General features: G+C 40.4%; 1 protein-coding gene across 1 annotated transcript in view; it reads right to left on the bottom strand.

The window, feature by feature from the left end:
• The window catches only part of ADTRP (androgen dependent TFPI regulating protein), a 32,085-nt gene extending 8,875 nt beyond the window's left edge, over window positions 1–23,210 (bottom strand). The window contains exons 1-4 of the mRNA XM_032183276.1: window positions 23,058–23,210; window positions 14,893–15,027; window positions 13,378–13,479; window positions 2,266–2,381 (exon numbers count right to left, since the gene is read on the bottom strand). Coding sequence (XP_032039167.1) covers window positions 2,266–2,381; window positions 13,378–13,479; window positions 14,893–15,027; window positions 23,058–23,210 — 506 coding nt within the window. The remainder of the gene's footprint in view (window positions 1–2,265; window positions 2,382–13,377; window positions 13,480–14,892; window positions 15,028–23,057) is intronic.
• Window positions 23,211–25,737: the final 2,527 nt, after the last annotated feature.

Genomic DNA, 25,737 nt, shown 5'->3' with positions numbered 1-25,737 from the left:
ATAACATTTATTTTATCCTGATCTTCATTACTAAATTGATATTGCCACTGAAATGGGAAAGGACATGCTATTATTACTTCTTTTCTAAGATTTAAAATGCCAGTTCTAAAATTTGTATATTCTTCATTGCTTTCAGTGTGATGACTTCAGGAGTAATGCATTCATTAATACAAGCAGGTAATGCAAGGTCCATCCACGCAAGAATTAATTAACTTGCACAACAATTCTCTTAGCCCAGATATTCCATGACTGGAAACCACCTTTTTTTTTTTTTTTTTGAACTATACAGATATTCAAAGCTACAGCGAAGCCTTGCTCAGAGGTAGGCACCTGGTGCAAGGAGTCACCTACTGCTTCATTTCTCACTGCCTGGCAGGGAACTGGCAGTTCTCAGCCCACCGATAGCAGGGAGGAGACTGTGTGATGACAACAGTGACTGCTCAAGCAGAGACTTTTAGAGAGAACTCTGCATTGCTTGTGAAACATAAGGCACCCACATGGGGCTATTTATTCAGCAGGTTGCAGGACCAAGAATAAAATTTCTACATGTGTTAAGACTTTGGTGCACAGACTGAAAAGCTTTTCTATTAGTGGAAATCTTTTGTCTCTGGTTGCAGAGAAAAGGAAGGGAGATGGGAGATTCTTCAATACCTCAGGAGGAGAGAAAACAAGAGCACTGAAATCCTAAAGAGCTTTTATCCAGGTGCTGGGGTCCTGGGACACAGGACAAGCACTGTAAGGAACCCAGGATGCATGCAGCACCATGAAACATCAATTCAAAGAAGATACTGCAATGACTCAAATGTGGAGGATGATCAACATCTGATCGTACGGGTTCCACCTGTGCTTGCCTGCACCACTAACTTTTCCTGGCTGGAAATCTGGGGCAGGAGGGGATTGTCTTGTGAGCATGGCATGCTAGCAGTTTGCTTTTGCATCCATATGTGACCCACAAGGCCAAGGCAGGACTTTCGCTGGGGAGCCAGGAAGGTTGGTGGTCCTGTGGATAATTCAAGCTTACTCCGAGATGTCTGGCAGGATTGACTGAAAAGAACCCAGGGGGACAACACGTGTCTCTCACAGTTGTAACCACATTGGGCTGTGGCCTTGGTTAGGGTAAATGGCTCCAAACTTTGTTACATAACATAGTGCTGAAGTCCATTGCTTCCAAAGCTACTCTCATAGGTTTTAAATCACAAGAGTGTTTCATCTGTGATGCTTATCATCTATTCCAGTTTGTCATTCAGTGCAATGAAGATACTTTCTAGCTAAATGATGGGCAGAAATGGGAAGTTTGGATCCCCGCATAGTTCCAGCTGCTTCTCAGAAAGATCTGTGTGAGGACAAATCCCTTCTCTACTGACCAGTTATTCTGTGTCCTTCACCCTAGGCCCCAAGTGCTTCCTAAGCTCTGGAAACTGTCTGATAGCACAGCATACCCTGAAACTACACAGATCCATTCCAGAGCTGAGTCTCCAAGTTGTTGGAAACGTTGGCGGCTGCCTGTAGTTAGATGGGATGGGCCATTCTTCTGGACCCTGGCACTAGAGCGTGAATGCTATGAGCAGGAATGAATGCAAGGCTAGCTCCAGGGCTGTATGACACATAAAGGAGGTGGATGGAGGGCTATGGACAGAGCAGAGGCCCTGTTAGATGTGGTTTAACAGGTTGGAGATAAATTGGGTCATGTCACTGGGAAGATTTTTCCACTGATGGAGTAGGAGGTGGTAGTGGGACAGATGCCTCCTTGGCATCTGTCAGTTTGCAGCTGGTTCTGAGTATCGCTTTCTAACTCAAGTTTCTAAATCTAGTCATGACCCTGCCAAATACCAAACTGAGTGACTGATATTCTTCCTCTGCTCCCATGACTCCTGGACCTTTGAGATTTGGTGGTTTTGCAGTAGGCAAGACAACAAGCAGGGGTAAATTTGGTGGTACTAGTAGAGATGAAAGGAGAACTCCAGCCCAGCAGGAATAACTCAAAGTGCCCTGCAGTTTATGGCAGTTTAGCTGCCTTTCTAAAGAGACCCCAGAAGAGCAGGAGATACGAAGTGTGGTCTCAGAAGCTGTACTGAGTTTGAAGAAACCTGCTCTGCCTGTGTCTGGAAATAGTTTTCATGGATCTCACCTATTTATAAATGACTTACCCACAGACCAGACTATTGTCTACCAAGTGTGAGAGGGAACTTAGTATAAGTATAGAGTTTGGCCTTGTTTTCAAAGCAGATTATTCAAAGAAAATGTTTCAACATATGTAATTCTTACCAACTGATATAAAGAAAAGCAGCACATCCTAATAGGATCAGTCCCTTCTTCTTTGCTGGGTAGCGATGTGGTGTGGCAAGGATTTCCAGGAGAGCAACTGGCAATATTGCCGTGTGCTGAGGAGAAAAGAGAGTCTGTCACAGACTGGTCACAATGCCTCATGCTCATTCATTGCTGCTCACAAAGCTCACAAGCCAGCATGTGGGCAAAGGGGTGTTTAATAATACTGAGTGTTAATTGCATACATATACACTTCATTTTTCATAGCAAAGAAGTACCCCTACAGTAACGAGCACTGAAATTTTCTTGTTAGTATGCTGTAAAAGGTATTGTAATGATGTCCACCCATAGAAAGATCTGTACTATTTTGTAATAAGTGATCTTTCCTTTATATTTAATAATGCAATAGAGCTTTTGGTAACTCCCATTAGAATACAAAGAATGTTGAAGTCCATTGTTATGTGCATTTGAGGATGACAGTCTTGTTCTTGAACTCATTAAGCAATTGCTGAATTGCCTTCATGTTTTCTTCAGGTCATTACTGTATTTTATATGTTATCAGTTACTCTATTGCAAATATAGTGTTCTGCTCTTTGTAAAATGAAAAATGTGGTGATAAAGGATAGAGAATTTAAGTTAGCTGTAATTCAAGATGGTTAAGGATCCTCGAGAAGCTTAACCAAGAGTCAGTAAAGAGTCAGCTTGCTGGAGGACCTTTTTTGTTTTGTTTGGTTTTCTTTTGTAAGAGTTTGAATTGTATTAAATAGCATCAGCGTCAAGGCCCTTTATGAAGGTAACTGTTGGACCAAGGAGGATTTTTGACAGAAACACTGACTGTTTTGTTGTTGGGGAGCTTCCTTCAGGAGGATGCTCCTTACCTGTACACCCATGGAGAGGATGGAGCACAGCACAACTCCTTATGGGCTTGGATGTCAAATGGGCAAAGTGGGGCTCTTGATATGCTAATGCCTCACCTTGTTGGCTGATTTGTGGCAACTTCAGAAAATAATTTGTCAGGATGAAATTTCCCTGCTAAAACTTTGTAATTTTCACTGTGCAAACAAACAATAGTTATAAATCTCAATACCTAGGACAGATGGAGTAAACAATGTTGGGAAACAACACAGAAAAAAAACAGTCAATGAGGTACAATGAGAGGAAACTATTGCAGAGATTGTTGATTGTCAATTAGAATGCTAATAACTAAGCAAATGTTTTCATGGGTAGATGACAGGGGGAAGGGAGCAGGACAGCAGAAAAAGATACATAGGCTTTAAAAAAAAAAAAAAACAACACACAAACAAACAAGAAACTAATGATTTTTTGTTTCTCCCTTAAAAACCCAACCTCTTGGGTGTATGTTATGAAGTTTCCTCTTGTCTAAAGGGAATGGTTCTTCTACCTTCAAGGTATATATTTGTCAGACACCGTGCTGAGTATATGGTATTGTAGCATGGTGTCAAAGTTTTATTGCTGCATATTTATAGTATGAGATGCCAAAAATACACATGAAATTCTTTACATGTACATCAATCTTTAAATGCATACATGAAAACATTTATATTTCTAAACATTCTTATTTCTATTTCTTTAAGAGGTGGGCATCAGTCTTTTCTGTCACTGCCAAGCAACAGCTTACTGGACGCTGTACGTCCTCCCCCAACACACTCCCAAGAGTTGTTTTTCATGTGTGGTTGTCCCATTGCCAAAACCTTTCCATCTCAGTTATCATTTCTCAGAGAAAAGAGAGAGAAAATATTTATTTCACCTTCCCATTTCTCTCACTTACTGGCACTGAATTATTTTTTCTGTTCTGTTTCACAAAGATATTCTTCAGCTCTACAACCCTGTTGGCTGATAGGATATGTCTAGTTGTATCAATACAAGAGATTCCTTCATTAATTTAACCAGAAAAATGCCTCAGAGTCTGTTTTCATATATAATCCTTGTAACTGTCTTTTACTCCAAAATCTATGTATTAAACTGCTTTTAGAATATTAGTAATAATTATTTGATTGTTTTGTTTTGCTTTCCTATAGGTGAGCAATAGCTTGTCTTCAAACAAAACTACCCATGAAAGACAGCAATGATAGAAAACCTCTGCTCTGTCCTCACAATTAGGCTTTAGTTGTTTACAGTGGATTTGTCCATTATACAAAGTGGATATATGTCCTGGTTTTCATCTGACATGAAATGCCTACAAAATTCCTTTGGGAAACATAAAATGTCCTTGCTAGTCATTTAATTAATTTAAATACTTTTAACAACTATAAGCTGGTTGCTCCAGCTATATTACTGGTGTACTAAGAAGAATTTAGCAAAAGTGACCTGGTGAAATAATCTTTCATTGAAGTAAACAGTTTTCAGGTGGGGGTTGTTTTATATACTTAATTCCTTGGTTTGAGTCTTTTTGTCCTCAGAGTGAATGCTAAATAAGTACGAGTCACCAGTATGATGCTGCTTTAATAGAAGTACGTGGCACACTGGGACGTTATTAACAGGAATATTATGTGTAAGATCTGGGACGTAATTATTCTACTCTCCTTGACATTGATGAGGTTTTGGCTGGCACTCTGCCTATGATTTGGGACACACCATTTTGACAGGTGCAGATAACTTGGAGCACACCGAGAGAAAGACCAGCACAAACAGCAGGAAAACATGTACAAGAAAGCAGTCTAAAGACAGCAGTAGCAATCATGACTGAATGCATTGTTGCATCTAGAGAGAAAAGTAAAATGAGAGAGGAGTCAGATGAGGGCTCGAGGCACCCTGCAGCAGCTCATTAACAACATGTAGGCAGCAGTGCAGTGCTCTCTGATATGGTCACAGTGAGCAATTAGCTGGGGGTGGTGAGGGGAAGCCTACGCTAACTTATGCATTGGCACCACAGATGGTGAGGAAACCAGTACTGGGTGTGAAAGATGGTTGGGAGCTCTGCTGAGGGGCCTGTAAATCAAAAGAAGTTTGAAAGTCTTTGGTAAAGCTGAAAGTGCATGTGCTTTTGGAAATGGCCAGGAGTTTAGTGGTGAGGTGCTGGTTCAAATTTCTGCTCTTCATGATTCACAAAGGCTGAAGCCGAGCTTCCCACTCACTGGAAGAGTACTGCCACCTCTGAAAGCAACAGCACTGTTCAGGCATGGGGCTGCCTGCCTCTTGTTTTGTGATCAGTTTCTTACAGGTCTTGGATCTATCCTGATATGGAAAAAGAAAAAGGAGAAGAAGGAAAAAAAGGAGAAAAAGAAAAGGAAATGAATTTGTTGTGGTGTAGGAAAGCTGTTTTCCTCCCAAGTCTAACTATGACACTGGCATACAATTTATTAACGTAAGTGCTGTATCTTCTGTACAAATAATTGTATTTATCATTTTTATTTATCAATATATTTTTTAGCTTTTTACTGGTTAGAGAATGAACTGTATGTATGAACTAGGTAAACTCTTTCTAGGGCCATTTGAAATTGCCGTACAAATAACTTCTCAAGACAGATTGTTCTCAGTTACTTCATGCACACCCAGAATGAAAATGTTTTGGTTTAACATTTTGCTTTTTGGATATCAAGTTTCTTTTTCTTTACACATACAATCCAGAAACCAATTATATATCCAGAAAAGGTCCTGGAAAAATCTTCCCTTGTGTTTTTGTTATCCCAGTGTCTGATGGTGATGTCATATATTTCTGCCAGGGCAAGTTTTACCATTTGTGGCAAAATCACAGTGGAATTTCTACTGATTAAACAAGTATGTTTACAACAACAGATGAGTCCTTGTGATACATATTTATACAGCAGATATCAGAGGAATGCATAGTTTGCTACCGAGTGCGGAGCTTGCCCTTTGCCTACAACATGTGGTTAGCTTTCCAAATGACTTCCCTCTCATAGCCGACAGACGTTGATTTTGGCAACATCATTAGTGATAGATGATGCATCATAGCTAATCATGTCTGCTGAAAGGCTTTAAAGACTTCTCACATCCTCATCAAAAAGATGTATTTTTTTCTCTCTCATTATTTTTGCCATAGATCTCTAGTTCATGGTTCATTAAACACGCTTTCAACCCTTTTTTGAGTATGCTTTGTATTGTTAAACTGATATTTGACTAAAGAGTGCATTATTTGTATGGGGACAAATTCAAACACAGAGTCTTGCCTCTTGCTTTAAAAAAAAATAAAAAAATAAAAAAAAAACCTTAATCATTAAGCTCAGATTGACAGAGATAAAAATATTGGCAAAAATTGCTGGAAACAGTGACTCACTTTTTATTTCAATTAACAGTTTCTCAGTTTCACATATAAACAGTGAAACTGTCAAAAATAATTATCACAGAGGGAGAAAAAAATATTTCACTACAAGGTAAGGAAAACTGGGTAAAACAATAGTTGTGTGCACTGTTCTGGCTATCAATGAACTGAACTGAATTATAGAGCCTCTTTTCTTTGTCTTGGTAGGAAACCTGTTAGTACTTATTTTTCTGTTCTTTTAAATATTAATATTTACTTACCTAATAACCTCTGCTTGTTGAGGAAAGCTTTTAGCTTACAAATTTTGTGGGAATAGAAACATTTTGAATGGCATATTTTTATTCGTATAGTGGAAAGATGAAGGTTACGGAACTTTCAAAATTATCATTTTGTTAATTAATCCGATTTATCATCTGAATCCTTTTTACAATCTTTTGACTGAAAAATCCTCTGTGGTTCTCATGAACTTTGGCATATGACTACAGGGAAAAAAGTTTCTTGAATGTGTGCTGAACTCCATCTGAAATACTGGCGTGTTAATTCGTCTCCTGCAGAGAATGATGAAATTATAACATTTTCCTGTTTCTCTCTTTTTTGTTCCCTACCCTATGTTGTAAGTTGTTTCCTAGGATACATTTCAGGTTCATGCATTTAAACTGAGATAAACAGACCTCTCTGGATATTATTTCTGCTGTTGGGTGAGACCACATGGAATTTTTACTTCCCATACTTATTATTTTGAGTAATTTGCCTGTTTATTCAACGTTATATACTTGTTTTGTTGTTAAGAATATAAGTAAAAGCAGGTTTCCTAGGGCCAAGAAGACAGGGTTGGGTAGAGCTTTGTTCAGCTGCAGACTCCAGCCTATGCTGAGTTTTAATCACATGAATAATCTCCCCAGAGCTGCTGAGATCACTTGTATGCCTAACGCATGCATTTCAGTTTGACTCAGTTCGACCCTGTTTGACTCCAAAGTTGAGGAAATGATGCCATGATTGACCATAGTTTTTTGTTTCTCATTTGTCTGCATTTACATACCCTCCGTGTCTGCTTTCCATTAACGTGAGATTTTAGCAGGGGATTTTTCACAGTTACCACTGGCCAAACTAAACTTCACTGGGCACAGTCAGGCACAATCAAGTGCTTTTGAAAAACTGCCCATCTTTTTCAGACAAATTCTCCACAGAGCCTGTGTGCTGAAAAACTCTTGTGGTAGATACCCATGTTTGTATCTTCTCCACCAGTATGTCACTGCCAGTAAAAAGCAGAAATCTGCTTCAATGTGGTCTTCTGAGATGCAAAAATCCAATCTTCACTGGCTGACTTTTGAAGTGTTTACTCAGTTGTTCGGCTCATTTTTGGGAAAATTTCTATTGTCTCTTCAAATTTCCTTGGGTTATTATTATATTTTAAATAAATATTTACAGAATATTATCTCAAAATCATAAAACTAAATGGCTTACTGACACCATAGCTTCTATCAAGTTTAATACTCCTCATAATTTTCTGGATCCCTGTGTGCTGTCAACTTTCTTGGCTTCATCTTGGGGTAAATTCCCTCTTTTGATTTATTTTGCTATTAAACTGTCTTCATTCAAATTCCTCCTTTAAAATTTTATTTTGTGTTTTGTCATTACGCATTTTTTTCTTCCTCTCTAAACCTCCCCTTCTTTTTTTTAGAGTGGGAGGGGTTTAAGCAGCACTGTTCACTTATTTATTTAAAAGGTACATTGTTTTGATTAAAATACTTAGCTATATAACTACTCTTCTCTCAGAGAAAAGCTGTGTCTATCAAATTTCTCTTATATTCTCAGCCATCAGTGCATGTTCAGGAAATCACAAAATTTTATAGATGGAGCACCATTACTGAGCAGGTGTGGTACCATTGCTCAATTTAAGTCCTGTACCACTCCACCAAACTTTCAGCTACTACTTGTGTCTGCCCTTTCCAATTCCATTTATGCTTATATGTCTTAAAGGCATTATTTTTTCTGTGTTTTCATAGACATGTAGGTAGTTTGGGGGTGTGATTGGGAAAACAAATGAAACATCAGAGCAACTGTACGATCAAAAGTATAGTGGCATCAGAGGTAACATTTCCTGCATGCATGTATGCATTTCTGTAAAGAAGGCCCTGGCTGAATATCTGAATGCTTACTAACAAATGTTTTGTATCGGTGCAAAAGACAGAATTTTAATTGCATTTTTCCCTGGCATTAGATGCATACTCTAGGAAGCGGAGGTTGCACTGCAGCTGGAAGCTGACATGGGACTGGAATGACACATCCTTCGCTGCAGAATACTTTTCTCCAGCTGTTCCTTCACAGGGTAGGTTATGGGTACAGCACCTGTGCGTGCTGAGGTAGCAGCAGCCAGGGAGGATTCCCTGCCATAATATTTGTCTGTGAAACATATTTTCTCCCTGAGGAAATGGGCTTATGTCAATAAAAATGGAAACTTCAAAAAACATATGTAATGCTGGGAAAAGCTAAGTATCTTTGCATTTAAAGTATATGGGGTGATTAATTTAATGTGCCTTATCCCTCACACACACATTCTTTTTCTTTGCCAAAAGCTGAATATAATTGGAAGCTTATGAATGTCCATAGTTGCCAGACAGCTTAAGTTTGAGATACTGTGAAATGAAAACAAATGGAAAAGTTTCTCTCTTGTGTAAATATATAAGAATTATTAAGAGTTAAATACAATTGTATAAAGAATCATGTGAGGTGGTCATAGATGAAACTGTTCTTGTGTACATGCTTCAAGCAGGAGTCTGGTTGGAGTGGCCTGGACAAGCAGGTTTTGCTCTATGCATTGATTTTGCACCTCTTCGGTTGGTTAGTGTTGCAGCAGCTTTCCAGTGCAGTTATAGAAAGATATAATCCTTCATATAGATGCCCTCATATATGAATAAGAGTGATTTGTATTCATACAACTTGTTTGCTTTTCTAGGTGGAGGTAAACCATACTGATACAACACCACATTTCTGTTGATGCAGTTGTATCTACACTAGAAAGGCAATGGAAAAGGAAAAGCTAGATGGCTATCAGAAAAGCAGCTTGTAGATTCCAAAAAGCTCCAAGATGAGCAAACGCATAGCACATCTTGCTGGTGTTACTGTCAGGGCATCAGTGCCTTGCTTCAGTGAAGGTCAATTATACTTATCCACCCAGGTTTTTCTTTGACTGTCCTGTTTTTTGTTTGTTTGTTTGTTTGTTTGTTTTGTTTTGTTTTTACTTTCAGGTGCTGCTTAGCTACTCTTCATCAGAGCAAAATGCCCAGATGCTTAAGAGGCTCAGACAATATGGCTTCAGCAAAGAAGACAACAGAAAGTCATTTTTCTTCTTTGCCTCTATTTGCCACTGCTTCTTTTTTATTCTTAGCTATTTAGTTTACTAGATCTTCAAGACAGGAAATGTTTATAATTATGTGTCAGTAAAGTGCCTAGGACACTAAAATGATGATTTTTTTTTTTTTCAAGGAGAGGGGGTAGTATGGCTACAGAATAACTTGGGGAAAAAAAAAAAAAAAAAAAAAAAAAAAAAAAAAAAAAAAAAAAAAGCTGGCTAAACCAAACTTAGCTATGGCCTAAAAATAAAGGAAAATGTATTTGTTACAAGAAAATATGCGTTTTACAGGAATTGTGCCTTGCAGACAGAAAATACAAACCTCCTTTATGAAAAGACAATTGTACCATTACCACTCTTATGAATGCAACTGGGCGTTAATGTTGACATGTATCTTTTCTTTTGCTATAGATTAAAATGCTTTGAGCGATCTCTTCTGATCTGCCATTGCTCTTTTTTGTTCAGCATTCAATCTTGTCAGACCCTTCAAAAAGTAGTATTCCCCTCTATTGCCATTAAGTTGAATAATACATGAATATGATTTTATCCAAGCTGCCTCCAGCAGTTAGTGGCCTTCTGGAGAGTATCCAGATGTTGCTTGAAAAGAGATGACTCAGAAAGAAACAATTTTGCTTGACAAATGTACCAGTGCACCTTTGTCTCAGCCATCTCAGCCATTCAAAAAAATATATTATTGTGTTGGAGACATAAGTAGTTTTTTGGTTTTTTTTGTTTGTTTGTTTTCCCTTCATCTGTGAATCTTAAAGTTTTGTATAAGGACAGCAAAACACAATTATCCCAGACAAGCAGAAAAGGAAACTGAGACACAATCTTTGTGGTAAACTCAGTAGAAAGGCAATGAGAGAAACCTAGGTATCCGCTCCTTTCAGCATTAGCAATCTTCTCTGCAGAACAGGGAATGTTTCAATTGAGGCTGCAAAAACATGCCTAAAATGTAATGCACTGAATGACTCTGGACTACCTGGTGGGCAATAACAGCTTCCCACTTTGAGAGCAGTGAATGTGAGAAAAATAAGTGGCTAGTTCATTTTTGGAAGGAAAGTGCTGAAGCATCACTGTGTACTTAAGAGCTTCATATTCCTGAAGTGTTTTCATATGCTTATTTTTTAGTTTTACTCTTTGGTTGCATAATAACATATGCTTTCCCTATTTAGAATGTTAAAATAGACCAAGATAAAAAAAAAAATAATAATCCCACTGCAAATGATATGGCACTGACGTGTATTGCTGATACACTGGTGTCTTTTTCTACCAAAGCCAGATAGCTGCTGCCTCAATCTGCTATGAAATGTCTGTAATCTCAGAGCCATAAAACATAGCAACCTGCAAGAAAATGAACCCCCCCAAAAATAGGCATCTGCTTGGTAATCAATACCTAGACATTATCCCTTAGAGTGTCAGTAGCTCACCATATCTTCACAGTGAATATTTTGGATTGGAAGAAAGAAATGCCTCAGCTAAGACTGAAGACTTGAATGCTGTTGGGCTGGAAAGAAAGCTTTCTGCAACGCTAGAAGGAAGCTTCATTCTAAAGTGCACTAAAGATTTATTTTCAAATCTTTATCATTATTAGATGATTCACCTTCAACAAAAACAGCTTTGCTACCCAGTGGTGAGGAGGAGGTGGTAGGACTACCAAATATTTTCATGGGACTGAGCAGATCATTTCTGAGTGGCTGGTTGGTGCTGTGGCTGCACCCTGGCCCTTGCTTCAGAGCCGTGCAGCGTAGCACATTATAGCCTGGTAAGCTAGTGTACTGCTGATTTCTAAGGTGCTCTGCTGTGGAAAAGTGTCCCAAAACATACGGATAGTCCATGCAGGTAACAGTCGGAACTCATGGCAGGTATCTTGCACTCAATAGCTACTGGAAGGAAAATTTCCCACCCAGGGAAATTATATCTTGTCAAGCACAAGATATATGCAGTATACTAAGAACTTTAGAAATAAAATACTAGGTTGTGGTAGAAGTTTGCTTTATGTGAAATTTCTCTCACCAAAATAATTTTGAGGAAGAATTGTTTTCCTTTTTTAACACTTGTTTTTGACATCTCTAAAATGGAAAAACTTTTTGTTGTTGTCAAAATGACTCTGTTATAAAATGTAGATGTAGGTAGGGTAAGAAGGAAGTTATAATGAATACGTTTTAGGAGTTTATCTGAATACTTCTTTCTCATGAAATTAAAATGTAAGTTCTAGCACCTCCTAACCTTCCCATGTCATAAACAAATGTGGAAATGGAAAGGGCAAATTCTCAGCTGTGCACCAGGGTTAAACAAAAAGCAAAGTCTCTCCTCTCATCACTATCCTGTGTCCTCCCCTTCCCCAGTTCATCTTCTACTGTGAAGATTTTGACCTTTGACCAGTCACCAATATCAAACTCTGGACCTGAAAACTGTGATATTGAGGACAAAAAGAATCTTTTCTGGTGGATGATGGTTTTAAGAAGGAGCAGTGTCTTTTTGCATCTGTTTGGAGGTTTGGATTGCTTAAGAGCCCCAGTGGAGATGGGTTGGTGTGCAGAGAGCAGGTGATAAGGTTAAAAGTGCACAACAACTGCAGTTTATCACTTGGATATCAGCAATGCGGACATGCCTATGTGTTTTTGGATTCCAAAATAAGCTTATCTCAATCAAAGGGCTGTTCAAGACCTTTGACAAGTTTACCTTTTGAATGCCTTGGGAACTGCTGCAGTGGGTTGCAAAGTGTTGTACTTAAGAACTGAAATCTGGAGAGAAATAAGACTGGGACTTCTGCGCTCTTATTTCATACTTTCTGGCTCCTCTGATTCAGTCTAACACTGAACCTCTCCCTTCTCTCCCCCTTCCCATTAGACTTATGAAGCCTCCCTGACCTTGCAATCCACCCACAGTTTCCATGTTACTGTCATCCTTCTTACACTTGACTGATGAGAAATATGTGATTATTCAACACATCATAAAAACAGCCAGAGCAAATGAAGGAGAAATCTGGAAAGTATTTATAGAAATCTGTAAACAATCATTTCAATTCAGCTATTCAAAGCTGTGCACACATTAGCTTATTAGCTGTTGAGCCATCAGATTCTTTGGTTCTTTAACCTTTTTTAAAAACTAAGAAGCACTTTGTTATACTCACAGACACTTTGTATTTCATATATTTCTGTTTGCAGAGATGATTTTTTTGAACTACAATAACCAAGAAGTTTTTTTTTGTGTGTGTGTGTGTTTGTTTTGTTTTGTTTTGTTTTGTTTTCCCTGTGACTGCACAGCATTTCAGTGGCTTCAGAGGTTTGACTAGCAATGATTCACTGACATTCCTGGTGTGCTAAAAGGCTTCTTGAGGCAACTTCAAGCACGCATCTTTTTGTTGTGTACAGCTCAACATCAAAGTCAGATAAGTAGGAAGGAGGAGGTGAGAAAGAAGAAGCTGTGAAACTTTTCTGGAAAACCTAACCCAATGGTGGGACACACATTGCAAAATCTCTCTTCTGAGCAAGATGCAGGGATGTTTCTTACTCACCATAGCATGATTTAACCAGAGCGGAATGACTCCGTCAAGGCTTTTGGGGTAAACTAGCTCTCGGTTGTAGGTATACAGTGTCCAAAAGGATATAGACACAAACTGGAAACAAAATACAAAAAGAACGATATTTCAAAATGAGAGAAATGTAATTGATGAGATTTGGATAATGCTTTCATTTCTGAGAAGAAAAATATCTCCTACATGGAAAACATTGATATTGCCAGATAGTTTCCTGTATCTCACCTTACTACATAAAAAAAAAAAGGAATTTACGCTGAGGTTCCATGTTCTGAATTGATATTGTGAGAAAATGCTCCGTTATAAATTGCCAACACTGACATTTTCTGTGGACCATGTGATTAGTTTTAAACTTTTTTTTTTTTTTTTTTTTTTTTTTCTGATAGAATTTTTGGAGTTCACCTTTGATGGATTGGCGGTCAAGCCACAGCACTTGTTCAGCTCAGTAACAAAGTAAGCCCTTGATAAGGCAGATCACCTAAAACTTATTTTATCTTCACAATTCATCTGCCTAATTCCCAATTTGCAAATGCAAGTTTCATGGTGGGCACCCATCTTTTCCAATAGAGATTCTATAGTGGGAGAAGCTAATGGGAGGAAACACACTCTGGTATCAGCTACTAACACCTGGAAGCTGATCTGCATTTTCATGGCCCAGCTTTGTGCTCGAGCACACTTTGTGCCTCCTGGAAATCAGGGGTTTGAGATGCTGGAGAAAAGAGACCACTCTGTGCCTCTGTCCTGGTGAAGATGCCTGGGGGTTAGGATAGCAGCATGGTGAATACTGCTGTGCAGTAAAGATAAATTACCAATCGCACTGTTTCCATCTCTGGCAGGATTTCTTTAGTGAGCCAGCTGTCTGAGCTGCTTGTGGACCAGATTTAAGAAGTGCTTCTCAGCTCTTTGAGATTCAGAGGTGATTGCAGGCTTCACTCACAACCAGAAGCATCTACATGTTAAAGTAACCCATTGGTTCCAATGCCCAGCATGAGATGAACAGCACTATCTGTGAGGGAGTGGGTGGTCCATGATCTGATGAAGGCTATGACTATAATTAGTGTCCTCTGAATCTATTTCTCTCTAATGTGTATTTAAAGTCATACTGGAATCAGAGAAGGAGGTGTCAGCTTTTGCTGCATCCTAGGCACCCTCTCATATCCTCCTGGCCCCCGTTGCCCTTCAGAGAAATGCCCTAAGTGGATAACTCCAAAGCTATTTGGAAAATAAGATTAACAGAGAGGTTATACTTCACTCTTTGGGGTCAATCTCTGTTCGTTCAGGGACAAACACCCTAAAGTTTTTACAAGAGGCTTTGCTTTCAACCATGAATGCAAAAGGTTTACACAAAGATCTGAACACCATCTCTTCTTCTAGATGGTCCAAATCCATTTTGAAAGAGTAAAAGAGTCTACAATTCTTATCTGTTTTACATATTTGCATGTTTTGCTATACACATTTGTGCAAACATTATTTTTATATACAGAGGTTACTTACTGTGGACACTGGGAAAGCCAGGACACTGAAAAGAAGGTCTCTGCTGGAAATTATGCACTTAGCACATCGCAGTTTCTTAATTAGTCTCAACACATCAGCCAGGAAGGACACCCCATAGAAGACAGCCTGCAAAACCTAAAGTAATTACATCTAATGAGGGACACTCATCCAGCTTTAATTAGCATGTTCCTCAATGAACTCAGTTCTTGCTGTTTTGTTTGTGAGCTGCAAGCCCATGTGAGGGAAATAGCTTTTGGCTAAATCCTTTTTTTACTAACTGAAAGTGATTAAATAAAGTATTCTGGGAGATAACTTTAACAATATCTTGTTTAATAGACTGAACAGAGATGTGTGATGTGATTTAGATGGGAGGGGTATAAGGATATGTTGAAAGCCAGCTCCTTCATGCTTTATATGTTAATTGCTGTGTTCAGTGTATCTAAGGAGGACCAGGACAGAACAAAATTTGGAATATGATAGGAAATGCTTCCTGGAAGAGAACTGCTAGATAGCTTCTCCCATGGCTTAGTCGACATAGGGCCTTCTTTCTGGGGACTCACGGTGCAGCTGATCTCAGAGTCATACAAGCCAAGTAGTTCAAAATGCTCTAACATAAAAATTAATTGCAGAAGTTACCAAAACCAAAACCTCTTTTGCTGAACTCAGGAGGATTCAGAAAAGTCATTTAAGTGTTTAGAAGGAGAGATACAGACTTTACTAAATAAAACTGAATAAGTTAAACTATTTATAACTAATTAATTTTGGAGTGGGGAGTGGTCATTATATCATTTGCAAGTTGTGAGTGTGGGGATGTTTGAGGAGGGTGCTAGGAGGATTTTGTAAATAATCAAGTGCACCGTGACAAAACAGAATTCTGTGAATTTTGTATGAAATTATGCATGAAATTGTCAGAGTATTGTGGTTTAAACCAATGTTGCTTTTCTGATTACTTTGTTTTCTCTCATAATGCTACACAGTGAATCATGCAGAACCAGATGCATCAGACACACAGAGCCTACCAGAAATGCACTTCTTCTGCTATCTTGCATTCAGATAGCTGAGTCTAGTTTGGTTCTTGTAACTCATGGGGTAGCCTCTTCTTTTTAAGGCTCGGTTGGTTCCAAGTGATGCAATATGTGAAATTCAACCTACTGCAAATGCTGGATCAGATGTTGATGCTTAACTGGAAAGAGATTGTTACAGCTTTCAGGATGAGATCTCTTTTGCCATGATCTTACTCTGAATCAGATGTTTATTTTGAGAAAAGTATCTGAAGTTGTGGTTTATTACTTCACTAATTTCTGAAGGAGAGAGAAGGGTGGTGCTTGGGAGGGGACAGAATTAGTGCAATGCTTTTACATCAGAAATCCCTGTTATTGAAATGTCTGAGGGAAGGCAGGGACTGATTTCTCCATGCTCATCTTTGTACAAGGGCTTCTGCAAGCCTTTACAGAAAGTTTTAGAGACTGAGTCTTCTTAGGGAGCAAAACAACTGTAGATTGCATGACCAAAGCATCCCTGCATTTAAATGCAAGTTGCTCCACCTATTTCCCAGCTTCCTGGCAAAGAGGAAGAATGTATCCTTCCTTCTCTATCCTTTCCGCAGTTGAGATGGTCATTGTGGTAGACTGCAGCTGGGTGCCAGCAGGGTGGGCTGGTGGAGCATCCCCCCTGCCTTCATGCACCCATAGCAGTGCAGCTACAGATGAGACAATGCTGGCCGTGTGCTTTCTACAGGGTCACTCAGGACAAGGTAGCAGAGGTCATGCACCACCCGGTTCAGCTGTAAAACCTCAATGTTTCCTCTCAGGAGCATGGGGTGATGTAGTGGGTTTACGTGGCAAGGTTTTGGTAGCAGGGGGCCATAGGGGTGGTTTCTGTGAGAAAGATCTAGAAGCTGCCCCATGTTTGGGAAGGGCCCCATTGTTTTCCAGAGCTGAGCCAATAAGCAATGTTGTTTTGCGCCTCTGTGAGAGCATATTTAAGACAGGGAAAAAACCGCTGCACCACACAGCAGCTGGGAGAGTGAGAGGAGTGAGGAACAGCCTTGCAGGTGCCAAGGTCAGTGAAGAAGGAGGGGGAGAGGTGCTCCAGGCGCCGGAGCAGAAGTCCCCTGTGGCCTGTGGTAAGGACCATGGTGAAGCAGGATGTCCCCCTGCAGCCCATGGAGTACCACGGTGGAGCAGAGTTCCATGCTGTAGCCCGTGGAGGAGACCACGGTGGAGCAGGTGGCCCTGCACTGACGGAGGCTGCGGCCTGTGGAAGACCCCTGCTGGAGCAGATTCTGGGCCGGACCTGTAGCCCGTGGAGAGGAGACCACGCAGGAGCAGGTGACCTGGCAGGAGCTGCTGCCCGTAGGGGAGCCAGGTTGGAGCAGTTTTCTCCTGAGGGATGGACCCCGTGGTATGGACCCATATCTGGAGCAGCTCTGGAAGAGCTGCTGCCTGTGGGAAGCCCATGCCGGATCAGTTCATCAAGGACTGCATCCCATGGGTGGGACCCCACAGCACAGGGGACGAGAGTGACCGAGAAGGAGCAGCAGAGAAGAAGTGCTGTAGACTGACCATAACCCCCATTCCCCTGTTCCCCTGCGCCGCTTGGGGGGAGGAGGTGGAAGAGGGTGGATGGAGGGGGAAGGTGCTTTTGGTTTCTTTCCTTTGTTTCTCACTTCTCTAGCTTGTTAGTAATGAGCAATAAATCTTACTATCTTCTTATGCTGAGTCTGTTTTGCCCGTTACAATAATTATTGCGTGATTTTCTCGTCCTTATCTCAACCCTTGAGCCCTTTTCACATATTTTCTCCCCATTCCTCTTTGAGGAGGGGGAGTGAGAGAGCGGCTGTGGTGGAGCTCGGCTGCCCACTCGAGCAGAACCACGACAGGTGAACAGCCACGTTTTTACATAAAAATACACATATGGTTTTGTTCAATTCCAAGGCACTCAAACCATCTCTTTTGTGGTTTTCTCTTCATTGTCACAATTAGCCTCTGTGACTCCAGGCACAATCAGCCTCTGTGACTCCAGGCACAATCTCAGTCCCTGGGGATTCAACCCTCCAAGTCATGGGTCTGGTTCAGAGAAGTACATACTGGGGAGCAGTGTGCTTAGAGCAAGCATGTGTTCAGCACAAACACGCACCCAAGTGCTTGGCCTCACCAGGACACTAAAACAAAGTCCTTGAAGAGCTAAGAAAAGAAAAAAAAAAAAAAAAAAAAGGAAAAAAAAGGCTCTTTTTACACCCTGTAAGCCAGCAGTAACTTTCTGTAAACACAGCAGTAACTTTCTGTAAAAAGCATGAAAAATGTACATGAGGGTGGTGACAGTGTGGTGACACACAGTGACTAAATACCAATAAAGCAGTGAGGGAGAGGCATGGTTCCCAGAGGATGAGGCTATTATTATCTTGTTCATGGTCAGCCTTACATTAATCATGGAACAGGGGTAGGCTTCTCCTTCCATCCCAGCCCTTCAAAATTAACTAAAACAAACATATCTGAAAAAAAAAACAACAAACATATAGTCCCAAAACAGCCCCATTCTCAGTCACATGCAGGGGAGGACAATATTATCTTCTGAATGGAAAATATTTATCTAAATATGTAACCTGACCCACTTCTCTGGCTGAGCATTAAAAAGAGCATCTCCTGAACAAGTCGGAATTCAGTCTCAGCAGTTCATTTTTGTGCTGTTCATAGCCCTACTCATGCCCATGTCTACCCATGTGTGGATTCAAAGGGTTTCAGTCACTGGGTGATTACCCTGTATTTTCAGGAGAAGAATAAGTTTCATACCAAAAAAAACACCTATCTAGAATCATTCCTCTGGCAGGATGAACCACTGGTAGGCTTGAATCAGAACTCCCAGCCTGCATTTTTCCAAACTCAGGCTTGTTCCTGTAAGAAAAGTATATCCAAATCTTGCAGCCCTTCACTAGTGGGAAAATGTTGACATTAAAAACAAACAAACAAACAAAATGAAAACATTAAATTATTCCAGATGTCCTGTGAATTTCCCAAACAGCAGTGCTGGCGCTCACCAAGACACTGCAGACGATTGTAGACTATAAATACACTGGCTGGAAATAAAGAGGATCCCCTAAAGTATTCCCACATGAACAGAAGGAAGACTGGAAGCATTCAGAAAGCTAACAATTAACCCAAAGAGGAGAATATGGTTATGATTATCCCTCTTGGAGAGATGTTGTTTTCCTCTACAGATCCTGTACAACTTCATGGCACTAGGTGCTGTAGAAGTGCTTCATTTGGCCAGTTTGATTTTTTTGCAAACTAAGAATCATGGTGACAAAGGAAAACCTTAATTTTCATCTGTTGCACTGATCAAAGGGGTGTTTTTGTTTAACTAACCTGTCATGATTTGCTTTGAGATCTAGCCATGTGTGTATATTGAATTCTCAAACTAGTACAAATAAATTAGGCTCCAAGCTCTTTATACTTTAAAGGGATATAAATCTAATATTCTGAGGGGGCTATTAGATATAAACAGTCAACATTTAGTGTAGACAGCCATGTATTCACAGGACAACAACCTGGAAAATGTGTGTACTAAATGCTGGGTCTATTTGGAAATAAGTAAAAACAGCTTTCAGGAGAAATGAAAATATTTAAATTATATGAATTATATGAGACAAAAGCATAAGGAATAAGACGGGACAGGAATGCAATTAATAGTTTTTAAGGGTGCAGTGTGCTCATTATGCAATGATTTACTAATGGATTTACAGCAGCAAGCAGATTTTTATGAGCTCAGCTATTTAAGGCAATGAATGATTCAGCTTATGCTGTTTTGTATAACAGACAAATGAATACAAAACTCTTTTTATCTGTTATTTCTGCTGGTTTAATAGTCAGTCAATGAACTTCTTTGGTAGAAAATCCACTTATCTTTTTTTTTTTTTTTTTCCTACAAAAATATTTCCTTTCTGAATCTTGATTGCTATGATCATTAAATAGATAAATGAATCTGGAGTAACATGAAAGCTGTCACCCTCTTGGGAAAATCACATGGTTAGCAAGGCATTGGATGAAGTGCTAGAAGAGGATCATATCTAGAAGAAATTCATCCAGCATCCCTCCAGCAGTGCTAGGAGTCAAAGTGCATTTTCATCCCCTGGAAAAATTGCATTTCCCAGTATTTCCATTTCAGATCAGAGTGAGCTTGCTACATCAGCTTTTTGCTGAATGGAATTTCTTGCCTTTTTAAAATGCAATTCCAAATTTTAGGAGGAAATTTTGGGGAAAATTTCCAAGCAATTCAGCTGGCCAATGTGTGAAGCCAGGCAATGACGGTATGGCAGGAAACAGATAGAGCTGGACCAGAGCTCTAAGCGTCTGGCTCTCGGAAAGCTTCAAGGGCATGGCCCAGCCTGGTGGCTTTACTGAATAGGCACAGTCCATCAGGAACCTCTGAAACACAGCCCAGCTGTGGGCTCCAACCCATGCAGCAGAGGGACTACCAGATATGAAAGAGTAATCTTGCACCTTTTCTGTGTCAGAGCACAACAGTGTCTTCAGCTCAAATCATCTCCCTGTTGGCTGACACCTCCATTTTGGAGTTAAAACCAGATCAATAAGTGGTTAAAGAAGGGAGACAAAGGACTGGAGAAGTGCAACACGGCATTTAACAAGCCCTGAGCTGTTCAGCAGACTTGGAAATGAGCTGGGCAACAGCAAACAACAGGCAAAAATAAGTGTTGGTAAATGCAATGCAGTGCATTTCAGGAGAAAAAATAATAATAAAAAAGGAAAAAAAATTTCAATTATGTATTTTGGAACAGTGGTTTCTAAATTAGCTGTGATGATTCAGGAAATAAATTTGGAGCTCACTCTGGATAGGTCTCACACTGATGGCTCCTTGCTCATTGTTTATCAAAAAAAGAAAGTAGAGAGGTAAGATTTTTTAAGAAGAAACAAACAGACTAGGAAACACCTTAGGCCACTGTATAAATACATGTTGTGCTCATAGCTTAATCACTGCAGGCTGCCCTACTTACCCCTTCCTAAAACTAAAAAAATGATGGAGAAGGGCAACAATGGTGCTTTAATGAAAGAAGTATCCATTTGTGAAGAGAGATAAAAAGGACAGACTTTCAGCTTGGAGAAAAGAATAACTGGGGGAAGGAAACCTTGCAGATACATCTAATGAGCAGCAAAGAGAAAGTGAACAGGGACGGACAATTAAATTGTAACACAGAAGTGAAAGGGCACCCTATTCAGCTGTCAGGAAGCAGGTTTATGCCAACAAAATGAATTGTTCTTTCACGGAAGGCATAATTGTGTTGTGGAACTCATTGCCATGGAATAGGGAAGGTACCAGAAGTATAAACAAGTAAGTTTATTCCTTTAGATAGATGACAGGTAGTCTTTGAATAAGTACTAGTTCTCTCAGCCTGCATTTACCTTCTGTCTGGGTCTGTCTGGATGCCATTGGAAGGCAAGCTCAGAGGGTAGAACTGTGGAAAGATTATTTTACACCTACACATACTCTTGTCTTGTGCAGCCTTTACCTGATCACTGTTCGTCACTAAGGGAAGCTGGATACTAGTTTCAATGGATATTTCTGCTTCCCAAAATGCCAAGACAAAGGCCACTTGCTTTCTCCTCTTGATCTGCTGCTTTAGGGCTCTGTCACATACTGGGTGGTAGATCTCATTATAACTGTGCCTGGGGATGTGGGATGGAAGTGCTCTTTTGCCTGAGGGTATGGCTGGTGCTTTAGTGGAGACAGCTTTAACCAAAAACACAAAGAAGAGGAGCTAGACCTACAGGGAGCAGCCTGTCTTCCATTGGACTTGGCTGTTAGTGTTTTAGTCTACTGACATATGTTCCAGCAGGAGGAACTGTATATTCTTAAGATTGTTGCACCCTTTCCATTCAACTGCTGGCATTTCAGAAAATAATACATGTAATAATAATTTCTGAAAACTTCACAAATGTCCAAGTGTTGTGTTATGAAGCTAATTTAGCAACAAACCACACATAAGCCATCCTGACAGCAGTGACATATATGCCCTCATCCTTCCACAAGGTGTCCACTGAGAAAAATCCCATGGGTCCCTGAAAACTGGGATGGTGTTGGCCACCTCTTGTGCTTTCATTGCAAATATTTCCCAGAATCACAGAATGGTTGTGGTTGGAAGGGACCCAAATTTCCCAGATCCCTGAGGATGTCTGAAAGCCAGGGACCCTTTAGACTTCCATTGAACATCACCGTGGTGTGTCTCTGTCCGAAGAGTAAAAGATAAATACAGCTGTACCCAGGCCTCCCATTGGTCTTTAGCTCTGGCACAATGGATGAAAGACCAAAGGGACCTTCATCCTTTCAGGTTAGATAGTGTCCCAGAAATCTGTCCCCTGAAGAAACCCGCTCCCCATGCCCAGTTTTTCCCGCCCCACTGCCACCACCCCAAGTCACTTGATGTACCATTTGGACTGTAAACACGTTCTCCCCCTCAGACTATCTCACATCCTTTCATTTTGATTTCTTCCTCATGAAATGCTAGTGTAACAGAACACATTATGGTCCACATTTTTCCCTGTAATTTTAGGAAATGTAGCAAAGAGTTGATAACACTATTAAAACACACATAATTATATCACAAGCATACCTCTCTAGGCTGGAATTTCTTTTCCTCATGCTCTAAACTGATTTTCAAACTAAGCATGTACTCTGACTGGCTAAATTAGCACTGTGCTTTGCTTTGTTTTACCTTTTCTTGAATATACAGGTCACACACAACCTTATAGAAATGGAAGACAAACTGCAAGCAGCATTATAATGTGTATTGCTATTGCTTAACTATTAATTAACAAACAGTTAGACAGCATGCATCAAAGTCACATATCCTGGCTGAACACATTCTACCTTTGTGCCTCTATTCTTACTGGTACCTCATCTCTTTTACAAAGAAGCAGCTAGCTCTGGAGTACATACTCTTTAAAAACCAGCAGCTTGCCAACCCGTATTCTTTCTGCATAAAACCTGTGAATACATTTCATTGCACAAGCATAGATACCTATTTAGTTTCCTTTGGGGTATAAACCATTAAAGGAAGCAGTTTAACATCAGCAAATCTACCAGCTGCATGTATCTCGAGGCACAGATGGCAGACAAACAAATAGACATATTGTACAACACGATTTGCTTACCAGATTGAGGACTGTCAAATATTTCCACTGGCCACCATAAAGGAACACTTCAGATGGCCGTTCTTCTGTTCTGAGACATGTGATTGAATAGATGACAAAAAAATACCAGACAAAAGCAAGGCAATGGTACACTGTGAGAGTAGAGATTTCCATGCTTTAGCTAAAAGCAAGTGATAATCAGTCTGAAAGAAGCTTTTCTCTTAAAGTCCTCAGTGGCTGTGCATGGGAAATGGCAGGACAGGAGGGTTTGCTTTGGAGCAGACTAGGGCCCCTTTGACACTTGCTCTCGATAGGAATATTCACAGCACTGTGAACTTTGCTTCTGTTTTTTTTTCCCTTTTTACTGCAAAGATAGGGGGAGGGAGAAGAATAGGTTTATTCCCTGGATTTAAATGCCTTGCTCAAGATTAGTGAAGATTAGTTGCACAATTACATAAGTTTTTTAGATTTTTTTTTTTTTTTAAGAAGACGAGGGAGCTTTGCTACTTATTTTGTGTAACTGGTTGTTGTGCTCTAGGCAGTGAGTGAAAATAAGCAGCACTTTACTTGCTTGTAGCTAGCAATGTAGGCATGTCTCTGGCTTACTTTAAGAAGCCTTTGTGACTCTTTTCCCTTGTGCCAAAGGAAGAAGTGGGAAACACAGCGGTCTGTGAAAGAGAAACTGAGTTGTTAATAGGCTGTGGAGGTGGAAAGGAAGCTGAGAGGATTAGTAGGCAAAGGTTCTCCAGGTTGAAAAACACTGAGTGTTGACATTTTTTATGGGAAAAGGTTCGGCCTCCTTCATGCTGCTGTGTGCAGCTGGAGTCCCTCACACATGTGCGCAGCAGGGCAGCCAGAGCCTGAGTCACTCTGAACCTCCAGCAGGAATGGAAACATGGGGTGAGGGCTTTGGGTGACAAAATCTGAGCCCTTGCCTATCGCCTTCTTTTCTTGCTGTCTTCCATCTTCAGACAACCCCTCTTCCCAGATGTGACTGGATGGGGCAAGAGTGAAGCAGAGCAAAAATGGTACTCATACCATATTCATAAAATTAAATTCCCATGGAAAACCTCATTTTTCCCTCCCCTTCCACCTTGCCATGCTGCCCTAATTAGCACTGGAAAATGCACACAGCTTTTTCTGGGCCAGAGTCCCTGTAATTGCAGTGCTGTTGGCAATATTTTCCACCCAGGTGTTTTGCTGTGCCCAAGCCTTGCCCAAACCTTCTTGTGACAGGACATGGCAATTGAGTGTTCCTCATACACTCAATTGAGTGTTCCTCCTACAATTGAGTGTTCCTCCTACAGAGGCTGTCCCCCTGGACAGGGCTTAGCTTCGGCCAAGCAGACTGCATTGAAGTGATCTCTCTCTCTTTTTTTTTTTTTTTAAATTCTCTTTCCTCTTTTAACTGGCCTGGAGGGAACATTGAGCAATCTGCTGTGTTTTGGGTTGTTTTGGTTTTTCTCTTGGATCTTTTTTCCCCCCCTGATACTGGACATAAGGCTCCACGTGGGATGATTTCCTACAAACTCAGACAGTGATGTGCATGCATGTAGGAAACAGTCATCACACTAAATCATTTAAACATCCTCCCATGCTTCACTGACTTCTCCCCTAGTTCAGATTACCTGCATCCCAATTCCCCAGGCACTCCAGCCATCACAACCCAAATGGATTATTTCTGCCTTAAGAAGGAAAAATAAAGATGTAGATAGTCTTGTGGTTGCTTAAGGATAGATGAGAAAATCCCTTGCCAAAAAAAAAAAAAAAGTGAAGAAAAAAAGATGGGAATATGGTTTGGACTCTGACAATGTCATTGGCCTTTTCTGAGGAAATACAGTAGAAAATAGTTTTCAATTACTTTCACAGGCTGTCTGAGGAGAGGAAGCGCCGTCATGAGCTGCTTCCTCTGTTCCACCTGGTTAAGACTCATCCCTATGACAAAAGGTAGGAGCAGAATAGGAGAATGGCATGGAAAGGCCATTTTTTATTATTGATTTGCAATATCAATAACACCAGGCCTTCAGCACTTAACAAGTTATCTTCACACCAGTCTTTTTGATGGTTTTGCTATAGGACAACTTTAAAAACAGGAAGGGATGTGCTTCTCCTCAGCAGATGCCTGAATTCACAAAAATGAATGTAGATGCATGCAAAATGGCAAGGTATGTTTTTCTTTTGTGGAGGATTTTAGCCAGTAGGGCTGAGAAGGCGTGAAGTTTGGTGACAGTTTTGTGATGTGGACACCTGTCCCACTGACTGAAACCATCTGCTTTGTTTTCCCATATACAAGAAGCAGGATACATATCCTTCAGCTTAGCTAAGGGATGTAAGGGATGAAGTTCCACTGTAGAAAAGTCACAAAGAAAGGATGAGTGCCAGATAGGCCTGAAGTCTCTCACGTTATGCTTCATAGAGCCTTTCTTATCTCACTGCCAGTGTGATGCAGAGAGCAAATACACTGGAAAAGGGGTTTGCCTTCTCCCCATTGGTGTGAACATCTACTCAAGGTTCAGTGGAACAGGAAATTAAATCCAAAGCCTTTTTCACAAGGGATGGAGGGACTTTCACAAGGAAGGAAGAGGGACCACATCAGGATAAAGGCAGATGCACTGCTACAGATTAAGTAGGACAGGTTGGGGAGATCCATTTTCCATCTGCTTGAAACCACACCCCAGCTCAAATGTACTGCTCCCCTGCA

This window comes from Aythya fuligula, chromosome 2 (genome assembly GCF_009819795.1).
Source record: "Aythya fuligula isolate bAytFul2 chromosome 2, bAytFul2.pri, whole genome shotgun sequence".
NCBI lineage: Eukaryota > Metazoa > Chordata > Aves > Anseriformes > Anatidae > Aythya > Aythya fuligula.
Note: the sequence above shows the minus strand (reverse complement) of the source record. Positions and strands in the feature narration are given on the sequence as shown.